The 12,747-nt window shown below is 38.7% G+C and overlaps 1 protein-coding gene across 1 annotated transcript; it reads right to left on the reverse strand.

Annotated features, from left to right (window-relative positions):
* Positions 1 to 282: 282 nt before the first annotated feature.
* hp1bp3 (heterochromatin protein 1, binding protein 3) lies at positions 283 to 11,910 on the reverse strand. Its single transcript, XM_062986229.1, has 12 exons — positions 11,825 to 11,910; positions 9,814 to 9,886; positions 8,744 to 8,963; positions 8,464 to 8,614; positions 8,140 to 8,286; positions 7,965 to 8,033; positions 7,259 to 7,407; positions 7,085 to 7,175; positions 3,421 to 3,580; positions 2,692 to 2,803; positions 2,040 to 2,210; positions 283 to 1,347 (listed from the first exon to the last, which is right to left on the reverse strand). Exons 2-12 carry the CDS (start codon positions 9,875 to 9,877, stop codon positions 1,023 to 1,025), a joined length of 1,659 nt encoding a protein of 552 aa, XP_062842299.1. The 5' UTR covers positions 9,878 to 9,886; positions 11,825 to 11,910; the 3' UTR covers positions 283 to 1,022.
* Between the last annotated feature and the right edge of the window lie 837 nt (positions 11,911 to 12,747).

A 12,747-nucleotide genomic window follows, 5' to 3' on the forward strand; every position in this document is an offset into this window, starting at 1 on the left:
GACCCCTTCAAACATTATGAATTTTTTATGTAACCCACCCCTAGTGCAGGTGCCTTGACCAGACAGCAGAAGCCACCGTCTTACAGCTCTTTTCCCTTTATCCCTCAGTCACAGCCATATGGTGCCATGATGCCTCTAGTTGAGAGGCAAAAACCCCATGAGATGCAAACTTAGTCACTTGGAGTACAAATATAGTCACTTTATTAAGGACTATGTAAAAGCATAATCAGTTACATACATGCAGGCCATAATGGATGCTCAAATGAAAATTGATTCAGTGAATCACACAATACCACTGTTTTTATTTACTGAAGATCTTGTAATATTAAACTTAGTTTACTAATGAGGACTTGTTCTTATTTTTACTACACAAAGGAAGAATTGTATAAATATTTAGCTTTATATAAGATATTCCAAATAATAATAATAAAAACAAACAAAACCCTGCTATTTCACATGGCCCCAAATCTGATGAATCTTGCAAGTCAAACTCAAAGCTAAGCACCAGTAATTTGACTTTCACTTTTAATTTAACTGTATTTTAATTTAAACAAAGGAGCCAACCAGTTAGATATTTTCTTACATTGTTGACATTTCACAAAATGAGTCTTCTTTAATAAAAAAAAGAAAAAAACACTTCAGAACTTTTAAACACTGTTGAAATGTGAACACAAAAGAAAACAAGTAGCTAAAAATTCGCTCCCTATGCCAAGACAAACAAGTTCTGTTCAATTTAATGGGCACAATCAAGACAACATGGTGGCATTAACCATCACACAAGTGTGTTCAAACGGAACATCTAAAACAAAACTATTAAACACTCGAGACTGTTGTAGAAAAAATGAATAACTGAAAATGCTTCTATAAGCACTACAGTAATTTGTAAGGAGGGAAAAGCATTGTGGTTTTATTTAACAGGAGGCTTTGAAAGGAAGAACAGTGAAGCTACTAAAATGTGATTAAAAAGGAAAATCAAAGCACTGCAGTCTAACCAGCTACAGTTAACCACCCTTGTATCAAGCTTATTTTTTGGCCCTGAGAGACTTTCGCCCGGCAGATTTAGCCTCAGCAACAGGAGCTTCCTTTTTAGCTGGTGTCTTCTTGGGTGCTGGTCGGTTAGACCCCCTGCTCGTCATCTTCTTAGCGATAGGCGTTTTGGGTTTGCGGGCCGGAGCGGCTTTCTTGACGGGTGTGGCTTTAGGAGGTGGAGAGGGCTTCTTGGAGGCTTTGCTTGTTTTCTTGGCCGGTGCTGCTGATCTCTTAGCTGGTGCAGGCTTTCTGCTGCTCGCCTTGGCTCTTTTGCTGGGTGGAGCCTGGCGTCCTCTGGATGCTGACCTCTTCTGAGCTCTGTAGGTGGGAGGAAAAAAAGCCTAAACTTTAAAGGGTATGGAATCCTTCTCAAAACAACTACTGCTGTCACCACAGAAAGCACCCTTGATACTGCAAAAAGATTTTTCTATATGCCTGAGACCTGTGTCTTTATTTAAATAAGGGAGGGGTACATTTATGTGATTTAACTAACAGTAAACTACATGCACTTTAATTTCTGATTGTCGGCAGTAATCTAATTATTTAAAGAGTCATGTACACTGCAAAAAAGCTACCTGGCTTTCGATCAAGCACTCAATTTATTCAGGTCATGCATATAGGTGACATTTACAATTCATATGACTTAAGTGGAGTCTTTTACCCACACAAGCAGTACAGCACACGTTCAGACTTCTGATTTGTGATCATCAGTATGCATGCACTAGTTACATTTAAAAACATATGGAGTTAGAATGGACTGGTTCTGTTTATGATGTTGATGTTCATGTTACTGTTCTACATTACTGCCTTGTTTGCCAAGTTGAGATACTTTAAAAGTTAAAACTTGTTATATATTTTGATGAGACACTATTTGCTTGTCAGTTAATAGCTAACTGTCACCTTACACCAGTTGGTTATAGGCTAAAAAACTGTATTTTTTTTTTTTTATTCAAATAGAAAAAATAAAAAAGAATAAAAACAAAATCAACAAATTCAGCTGATTTTCTGACCTTTTACGAGGAGCTGGCTCCTCCTCCTCAGACTCTTCATCCTCCTCCTCTTCTTCCTCTTCATCGTCCTCCTCATCAGAATCATCCTGGTTCCTCTTCTGCTGCTGTTTGAGTTTCTCCTTTTCTTTCTGCTTGATCTTTTCCATCATTTCTGGAAACAGCACCGCTGGACTGTAGAAAGAAGCAACAACTGGTTATGCTATGGAGATTAAAACCTTTATATAATAATAATAATAATAATAATAATAATAAAAAAACAGTTCTGCCTTATTAGATTAAGGAGTTTTCTAACTGAGGAACATGCAATGTGGATCTGGGATATTGAACTCTATACAATATGTGGTATCAGATTTGTGCTAACTAGACTATAGTGATCACATCAGATCAGAAGTGTTTGTGTTAGACTGAATTAATCACGCAGGGTTTTTCAAACCAGTCACAAGCCAAAAAATGGGTCAGAGAGAAAACTAATAATAATTAAATAAACTTAAAATGTGAATGCCCCCTTGTGGAAGCTTTATGTTACATCTTGTAAGCCACAGTGTGACCAAACTGTACAGAGCTGAGCAGAGAGAGTAAGATGCACTGATTGTGTTGCATACACAAAATGTTGGTTGCTTGAAAAAAGAAGGCATGTTTAAAGGATGCGCACCTTGGGTAGTAAGGGTAGCTGAGCTGGTAGGATCCGCTGAGGCCGTGTCCGGTGATCTGCTCCATCCAGCCCATCATCTTACACCTCTGTAGCGTTCTCTTTAGGTTAGCCACTGCACAAAGTCAAATGTACATTTACTGTTACAACTATGAGGTGTCCTGAACTTTAAACACAACATTGCTGCTATTGTTTCCAAATAAAACAGAACTATATTGTGTGTTCTAACCACAATATAGGGGTGGGACTAAAACTCAATACATTACTGTATGCCTCCTGGAGCCAAATCGCATACTACTGAACTAACTATCATGTCAAAGGCAGGACACTACCAATGGTAGGAATATGCACTATGCAGCACATTAAGATAAGAATTTGGGATGCAAGCAGTACAAAAATTCCATCTCTCATAATCATATGCCCAAATAATCACACATGTATAAACAAATGCCACATCTGCAGTTGATAAAAGTACATACTAACCCAAACGCAGTTAGGCTTCCACCTCAGTCACATCTGACCAATAAGCAGAGTGAACGTTCCCACATGGTTTGTGGCTGAGAAACATTTTGATGCACTTGGATTAAATTTTTCTCAGTGCAAAAAAAAAAATTGAACCAGATGTAAATGTTAACAACCCCATGAACTGACTGACCAGAGAAAACAAACTACAGGTGTGAAAACACCCCAAGACAAGTCTGAGTGGTGCTGGTTCTGAGGTTTCACTCTTACCAATAAAATAAGCATTTTTATCTTTGTGGTTCTCCACTAGGAACTTGCGCAGTGTGCTTATACTGACGGTCTTGGGTTCGTTCATAGCGGTGATGGCTGCGACAATGGCATCCTCCAGGATCCCACCGGTCAGGAGCACTTTGTTTCCAGATTTCTTCAGCTAGTGGAGAAGAAAAGAGTTGACCATTATTTAAGGGTACCCACAATTGCTTACACCCCTTTCTGTACATTTCTTGTAATTAGTAAGAAACAGTAAACAAACCACATGTCAATAATGCCACTGAGTTTTAAATAACATTGATTCTAATAAACCTATATTGTTCTGGATAGCCTGCTGTTTTTTTTTTAGGTTGTAGTACTTTTTACAAGGTACAGATGAAACACAGATATTAAAGTGTTTGGTTAATCATTCCTAAGAATTATTTCTGTAAGACGTACAGGAAACCAGAATTAACTCTACTGAATTGCATTGGAATGCTTCTTCAGGAAGCAGGAAAAATCATATCACAGCATCTTTGTAAATAAAGTCTGTATCTTATTAATATTTTTCTATAGCTGTCTAAACCTAACTGATGTTTGACCTGCTTTAATAACAATGACATTGCAACTTGGACCTTGTTTTTAGAAATGGTTTAGCAAAAAAATTAAAAGGATTTATTATAGATATGCTAGTCAGTGTTACGACTGATAAGGTAAAATCCTGTAAAAGGATTGAACAAGACAAGCATGGCATGACATGTTGTTTTAAGGGTCGCCACAGTGGATCGGGTCCGCATACCAAAGTTGGCACAATTTTATGCCCGATGCCCATCCTGACATAACTCTCCTATTTCTGGGCTTGGGACTAGCATTAAGAGCACACTGACAAGGCTGTTTTCATCATATGCTATATGCAGCCTAATTTAAAATAATCCAAACACTAAACACCAAATCCTGCAGGCTTCAGGTGTGTTGTTTTCATATTGTTATCATCACTGAAGTGAAATGCAACAAGATGATCAGATATACATTAATGCATGTGTAAACACGAATTTTGGCAAACACTGGCAGATGCTGTAAAAAATAACTACACCGCCCTCTAGTGGATCTTTAAGTTATTTTTTGGTTTAACGCCATGTTAACACATTGGTTACATTCACTTGATACATGTAGTTAAAGGACTATGTTTATTTATATAAACAATGCATTCGTGGAAAGCTTACTGATTACTTACTAATGGTAAAAGAACACTGGATTATTCTATTTCAATGCAATGGCCAATAATATGGAGTTGGCTCCAATCTAAAGATTTTGTAGTGTGTTCTTGGGAATTTTGTATCCAATAAGTCAAGACAATTTGTGAGGTATGGCATGGCTCGCAATAAATGTTCCAAGTCATTCTTGTTTAATGGTGGTGTGGTCAGTGCTCATTGCAGGCCACTGGAGTTTCACATTAAAGTTGTCAAACCATGTCATGATGAAACAAAAAAAGTCCTTTTCAAACTGTTCATTTCAGGATCACGATAGGTCCAGTTCCACCGGGAAACAATAGGTAAACTGTTAGAAATTGGTATATATATATATATCTGGGCTTGGGACTAGCATTAAAAGCACACTGACAAGGCTGTTTTCATCACATGCTATATGCAGCCTAATTTAAAATAATCCAAACACTAAACACCAAATCCTGCAGGCTTCAGGTGTGTTGTTTTCATATTGTTATCATCACTGAAGTGAAATGCAACAGGATGATCAGATATACATTAATGCAAAAAAATAAATAAAATAAAATCGTGTGTATATATATACAGTGTATCACAAAAGTGAGTACACCCCTCACATTTCTGCAGATATTTAAGTATATCTTTTCATGGGACAACACTGACAAAATGACACTTTGACACAATGAAAAGTAGTCTGTGTGCAGCTTATATAACAGTGTAAATTTATTCTTCCCTCAAAGTAACTCAATATACAGCCATTAATGTCTAAACCACCGGCAACAAAAGTGAGTACACCCCTAAGAGACTACACCCCTAAATGTCCAAATTGAGCACTGCTTGTCATTTTCCCTCCAAAATGTCATGTCACTCGTTAGTGTTACTAGGTCTCAGGTGTGCATAGGGAGCAGGTGTGTTCAATTTAGTAGTACAGCTCTCACACTCTCTCATACTGGTCACTGAAAGTTCCAACATGGCACCTCATGGCAAAGAACTCTCTGAGGATCTTAAAAGACGAATTGTTGCGCTACATGAAGATGGCCAAGGCTACAAGAAGATTGCCAACATCCTGAAACTGAGCTGCAGCACAGTGGCCAAGATCATCCAGCATTTTAAAAGAGAAGGGTCCACTCAGAACAGACCTCGCGTTGGTCGTCCAAAGAAGCTGAGTGCACGTGCTCAGCGTCACATCCAACTGCTGTGTTTGAAAGATAGGCGCAGGAGTGCTGTCAGCATTGCTGCAGAGATTGAAAAGGTGGGGGGTCAGCCTGTCAGTGCTCAGACCATACGCCGCACACTACATCAAATTGGTCTGCATGACTGTCACCCCAGAAGGAAGCCTCTTCTGAAGTCTCTACACAAGAAAGCCCGCAAACAGTTTGCTGAAGACATGTCAACAAAGGACATGGATTACTGGAACCATGTCCTATGGTCTGATGAGACCAAGATTAATTTGTTTGGTTCAGATGGTCTCAAGCATGTGTGGCGGCAATCAGGTGAGGAGTACAAAGATAAGTGTGTCATGCCTACAGTCAAGCATGGTGGTGGGAATGCCATGGTCTGGGGCTGCATGAGTGCAGCAGGTGTTGGGGAGTTACATTTCATTGAGGGACACATGAACTCCAATATGTACTGTGAAATACTGAAGCAGAGCATGATCCCCTCCCTCCGGAAACTGGGTCGCAGGGCAGTGTTCCAGCATGATAATGACCCCAAACACACCTCTAAGACGACCACTGCTTTATTGAAGAGGCTGAGGGTAAAGGTGATGGACTGGCCAAGCATGTCTCCAGACCTAAACCCAATAGAACATTTTTGGGGCATCCTCAAGCGGAAGGTGGAGGAGCGCAAAGTCTCGAATATCCGCCAGCTCCGTGATGTCGTCATGGAGGAGTGGAAAAGCATTCCAGTGGCAACCTGTGAAGCTCTGGTAAACTCCATGCCCAGGAGAGTTAAGGCAGTTATGGGAAATAATGGTGGCCACACAAAATATTGACACTTCAGGAACTTTCACTAAGGGGTGTACTCACTTTTGTTGCCGGTGGTTTAGACATTAATGGCTGTATATTGAGTTATTTTGAGGGAAGAATAAATTTACACTGTTATATAAGCTGCACACAGACTACTTTTCATTGTGTCAAAGTGTCATTTTGTCAGTGTTGTCCCATGAAAAGATATACTTAAATATCTGCAGAAATGTGAGGGGTGTACTCACTTTTGTGATACACTGTATATATATATATATATATATAAAAAACAAATACATGTAAAATTAGAAGTGTGTCCAAATTCTTTATATAGTGATGGGTTAGGGCAAAATTCAAAAATATAAGCCCTTCTCTCTCCATACTTGGATAACTACGGTTATGGAGTACATGCTGGTGTATTTTGCTTTTGCATCCACTTTAAAAAAAAAATCAACAGATAACAGAAAGTTAGAATGGGATGTGTAAGACTGAACCAACTTGAAAGGTCCCGGAAGCGCCCTTCCCAGTGATCTGTTCCAGGTAGCCTTTTTCCACCGACCTCTGCAGGCAGTTCTTTAGCACATCAGGCCTGTGAGAGACACAAACACATCTATAAGACCAATAGTTTAAGATCAACAATAAAATAAGGTTAAGGCAAATGTTGAATCTGACCTGCTCTCTACGTTGAGCTGGGGGAAGTGCTGCTCCAGGTACTTCTTGATAAGGATGTAGGACGCTTCCTTCGGCTCACAGAGGCGAGTTATAATGAGAGGCAAAGCCTCACCCAGCGTCCCTTTGTTTCCGGAGATGGATGAGGGCTTCTACCAAGCGAGCACAACCAAAATGTACAATCAGTATTAAAGCATTAAACCAAAACATCACTACTACCAAAAGCAATTCCAATTATGCTGGATATGATAAAGTAGAAATGGGAGTGGAGGGTGGACTGCCTTAAATCCCTAAGACTTAGTATATTCATGCAAAAATGCCAAAACTATTTGGACAGCTGACCTGTCCACATGATTAGGGTCATATAGGGTCAATTAGTACGTCACAACCAAGTGACCAGCTAATGAAAAGTTTTTGGAAAACTCAGAAAGGTGAAAAGAAAATCACAGCTTGACTGTTTTAATAGGCATGTAAATAAAATAAATGCAAAAAAGGATTTAGTAGTGGCAGTATTATATATTATATAATATATTCTGTTTAATTAATAGAGCAGTAAAGCTGCTCTTGACAATATGTTTATGCTCTTTAATCTACACTGTTAAAGTCTTTGTTGGTTGAATGTACCTTAAGATTGTTCTTAAGTGCAAACAGGTTAACACCAGTCATTTAGGATTGACTATTTTATGCCAGTGCACCAATTAAGCTTTACCTTCTTCGAGTTGGATTCGGCTGGGAGCTTTCCAATAGTAAAACTTCCTGAGAAGCCTTTGCCTTTCAGCTGAAACGACAACAAAATACAAATTAAAACATGTTGTAACAAACCCCATGTTTGGAAAAAAATAAAGGAAGGAATAAATAAATAAAATTATCTATTCATCTCTTACCTGCTTGACTGTCCCCTTCTCCACCAATCGTTTAAGTGCCCTCTTATACAGGCTCTTGGTTCTTTTGTCCATTTCCATGGAAGAATATTTCTTCATTACAAATTTCATAATGGTGAAGATTGATGCGCCGGCTCGGTCTTTGCAGCTCTGAAATATATTTAAAATGTGATGCTTTGACATTAATTTTATATGCTTTCAAATTGCACATCAACTGGACACATGAAATCGAAATGCCCAGAAGGAATCTATGTAGACACAAGGAGAACCTGTGACGCCACAATGTGAAACCCCCATAAACCCTAATGAAGTAAAATTTGCACAGACCTGAATAGCATCGACGAGGATTTCTTCCACTTTGGGCTGAGACAGTGAGATCGCTTTTGGAGCAGAAGCCAGTTTGCTGGCAGACATGGTGGCCCAGGCTGGAATTTTCCTTTTCATCTTTTTTGTCTTTTCATCACTTACTTCCTTGTCTCTGTCACAACATAAAATCAGAAAAAATATTTCAGTTTGTATACATATTTCTAACATGGTCTTCAAATTCCAACATTATTAAGGTACAACTTTGCAGCATTAACTCTACAGATATGACTTAGCTACTAACTCTTTCTTGTCCTTTTTCTTCTTCTTTCCCTGCTTTTCGGCTCCACTCTTCTCAGATTTCTCCCCCTCAGCAGTTTCTCCATCCTCTGCTGCTTTTTCTCCTTCCTTTTTAGCAGACTTCTCTCCTGCATCTCCACCTGCCTCCCCGTCTGCAGCTGCTGAAGCTGGTGTTTTCTTCTCCTCCGCCGCAGATGTGGACTCATCTGTGTTGGCTTTGGCCTCTAGAAACACAAATGACACGTGTGTCAATGTTACACAAATATGCACTAAAACAGTCAAGTTCTGTTTTTGTCTTGTATAGTCACCAAAGCTAAGAAGCTCTGCGCAGGGTGTAAAAGACCCGTGAGCATTTAAAGTATTACTGTCTAGCTTTAACAGAACACCTAGTGCAAATACACAATGTGTGGACAAAATCAATGAACGATCTATAAACAGGATTTAGGTTAACAAAAAAGCCTTCTTCTTTCTAGGCATTTACTTGTTGCAATGCATTCTGTGGAGGATTCACCATTTTTGCAGCTAGGAATTCAAGTGAGGTGTTCCAGAGGTGTTTTTTTTTATTCTATCCTCCTCTCAGTTGGACATGCCCTGGCTTTAAACCTTACACTGTCACATGACAGCAAGAGGTGCTTTCTTCCAAGACAGTTTATGAGCTGCTGGCTGAGCTGGGCACTAGGTGGGTCAACGTTTACCTTGTTGATATGTCATGTCCTCCATCCACAAAGCACAGCTAATGATACTCACTATGTCTATTTCTGAATAATCCATATGAATTAATATGGTTTTGGAATGGAATGTCCAACAAGCTTACTGTCAAGGTGTCCACATAACGTACCTGCTTTAAAGCGGTCCTATATGCAACAATCACAATTAAACAAAACTTAATGAAGGGTTGTTTTGATTTTGCTATTGAGCTAAAAGATGCCGTGATCCTGTCAGTATGGCAGACCAAGTGAAATGTCACATTCCCAAAACCATTTGCAGGCCCACAGAACTGTTTCCCCACAGTTTTCCCCAATTTAATGCAACGATCATGAGGAGTCCTAAAATTACGGCGGGTTTAGACTATACCTGTCTCAGATGCAGGAGCCGCATCCTCCTTTGGCGGAGCCGCAGCGGCACGGCGAATCGGCATGATGATAAGCTGAAAGGAAAAGACGTTCTTTAAAAAAGTTGCCTGGTATTACATGTTATCAACTGCAAAACTGCACAAGATCAAAAAATATAAATACAAATGGCTACAAATAATTGTCACAAATAGGGTTCGATACTTAAGACCTCTGATGATGACATCTTTACAGTAACCAGACTGACTTTATGCAAGGTATAAGTGATGGCATGCTTTTATACAGTTTATGTTCATGGTCCAGGGGCAGTATTTGGCAGGTTGGATGGCACTGGCTGTCTCTAGTGGTCAAAATGTGCAAAAAGTGAACATTATGGAGCCAAATGGCATTTTCACCTATACTATATTATGCACAATAAGCTGGATTTGTTTCAAAACTGTTGCAAAAGTTTTTGTCACATGGTGCCATCAGACAGTGTTGTCGCTTAGATGATTGATGATTAACCGGTCAACTGATAACCAACAAAGAATTGTTCAGTTAATCCTGTCAGTTAAGTCTTTAGTTAAATTCATTTCTATTAGCTGACACTTCATTTTAACTATCAGCTGATCAAGAGACCTCTCTCGTTTTTCCACTGATTTGAGTCCTCACAATGCATGCACAACTTTTGTATGAATGTACAAAAGAGCGCTTACAGTTCTACCTCAAACACGAACATGCACATTCTCAAATCTTAGATTAGTTATAAAATTTCATACACCAAGCATGATAAACTAGCCATGGCAGGTTTAAAATTCTGCAGTGAGAGCATGCCATCACATCATATTAAAATATGTCAAGTAAACACACACACACACACACGCAACAGTTAATATAATAACACAAAGCCAACAGTACAAATCTAGTTCAACAAGAAAACTTCTTTTTATTGTGATCTCTCTCAAACCTTCAACCAGATATTAACAAATTAAAATCACAAACAGTTAAGCGTAAACTTAGTCTGACTGTATTCAGAAATGTGGATATTATGTGCATCATACTCCAGCAACATTTCATGCAGCATTTAAGTCATAAACCAGTAAACTGTGTAAAAACAACATCTAAACTCAACTGAGTTATTTGAACTGTGATGCCTGATCTGTCAGAAAACACACCATGGTCATGACATTAATCTACACTGACATGTCTGATTATTGGTTAGTAACTTACTTTATTTAGAATTATTAGGTCAAAACCAAAACTTTGGGTTGACTGGATCTGCACCTTGAGATATTTTGAAGTTTTAAGATTGGAAAGAATGTTTGCATTTATAATGACCTTATCAGTCGTTTTAACACCTAAAGATCAGTATTGTGATGAACACACGATATATCATACATCCTTTCAATCAATGAATGAATGAAAACTTACAGGTCTGTTGAGGCTGCAAAGAAATATTAAATCCTACAAGTTTTTAAGTGATTCCTAATCTAAAATTAAGCACGCCCTATTAACTGGACATATCTAAATGCCATAAATAAATGATGGGGGTGTGCAGGGGTTTATGGGGGTGAAGTGTTTGTTTTTTGTTCTAAATGTGTGCAGTGTATAGGTGCTGTGAGGACACGGTTAGAGAAGCTGGAGCTGAGTGAGATCTGCTGGGGGACGTGATGAACACAGAATTTTACTACAATGAGCAGAGGTCAGGATTCAATCCCACTTAATTAGGTGCATTTTGTCAACACGGCGCTAGAATGTGAATGCATGTTAAATGCAGAATGATAAAACGTTGCAGTTAAATGCACGGCGTTGGTGTTTTAACTGCACAAGAGCAAAGCAGAAGCACTAAACACAAAATGGCCATTTTGTCCATTTTACCTACACACAGTAATGGCGCTTGCACTGGAAAGATGGTAAATACACGGAGTTCAAGCAGCACTCGGACACGAAAACGCGGACGAAAAATTCCGTGCATTACTGCGACATTGTGACTAAAATAACTACAAATTTTATAAAGAAATGCGCTGTTTTCTTACCTTTATTGGCCTGGATTAACGGCTGAAGTAAATTAACTGCTCCTTTGTTCGGGATTCTCTGTTTACGGCCCCTCCCCCTTTCTGCCTTCACGTACAGACGCCCAGGCGTCTCCTTCAAGTTTTCAAGATTCAACCAATCACAGGCTGAAACGTCACCGCGTTGCTACGTTGCTTGGGCGACTTTTAAATCCGCATACTTCCCTACTAAACAGTATGGATGCGCTTAAAATGGCGTGTTTATGCGCCCTACTCGTACTAAAACTCTCAGAGCTTCACAGGCATGATGAGCCTTGTTGTGTCAGTAGTTTTATTAATAGTAAAATTAACCATAATTTCAAATTAAAAATGGAATTTATTCTATTTGGGATAATTAAAAGTGATATATTGAATTCAGACGGGATTTATGTTGTCAGTCTTCTCTAAATATTATCCAAACATCACATGAATAGTTGTATATTTATAAATAATAGACCAAATTTCAACACTTTTAAGGCATCCTTTATATCTTACATTAATATATGAAAATGTAAAAGGCAAAAGTACCTTAACACTGCTTAAAAACTTTGTATTATTGTATTATTTATAAATTCCTGCTATTACTTTTTACCTCAAGCAATTTTTAGTTAATTTTAATCTAATTTTCATTGTGTACTATATTTAAACTGTGAGTTGATGTAATCTTATGTAATATATGTGTTGTTCAATAAAGTTGTGTCATAAACGTGTCATAGCTACGCCTCAGCCCGCCTAATGCACTGCTAATCTAGAAAGTTTTTATTCATCAGTAGCCAGTTTGCGCCATTTTTGCATTTTTCCTTTTGTAATCTACACTGTCTGTGAAGATGAGCGCCCAGCCAAGCACAAAGAAACCAAAAACGGTTCGATTCAGGCAAGAACACTGCAAACTTTCGTTTATACGTGGC

The sequence above is a fragment of the Trichomycterus rosablanca genome, chromosome 24, assembly GCF_030014385.1.
Source record: "Trichomycterus rosablanca isolate fTriRos1 chromosome 24, fTriRos1.hap1, whole genome shotgun sequence".
Lineage (NCBI taxonomy): Eukaryota > Metazoa > Chordata > Actinopteri > Siluriformes > Trichomycteridae > Trichomycterus > Trichomycterus rosablanca.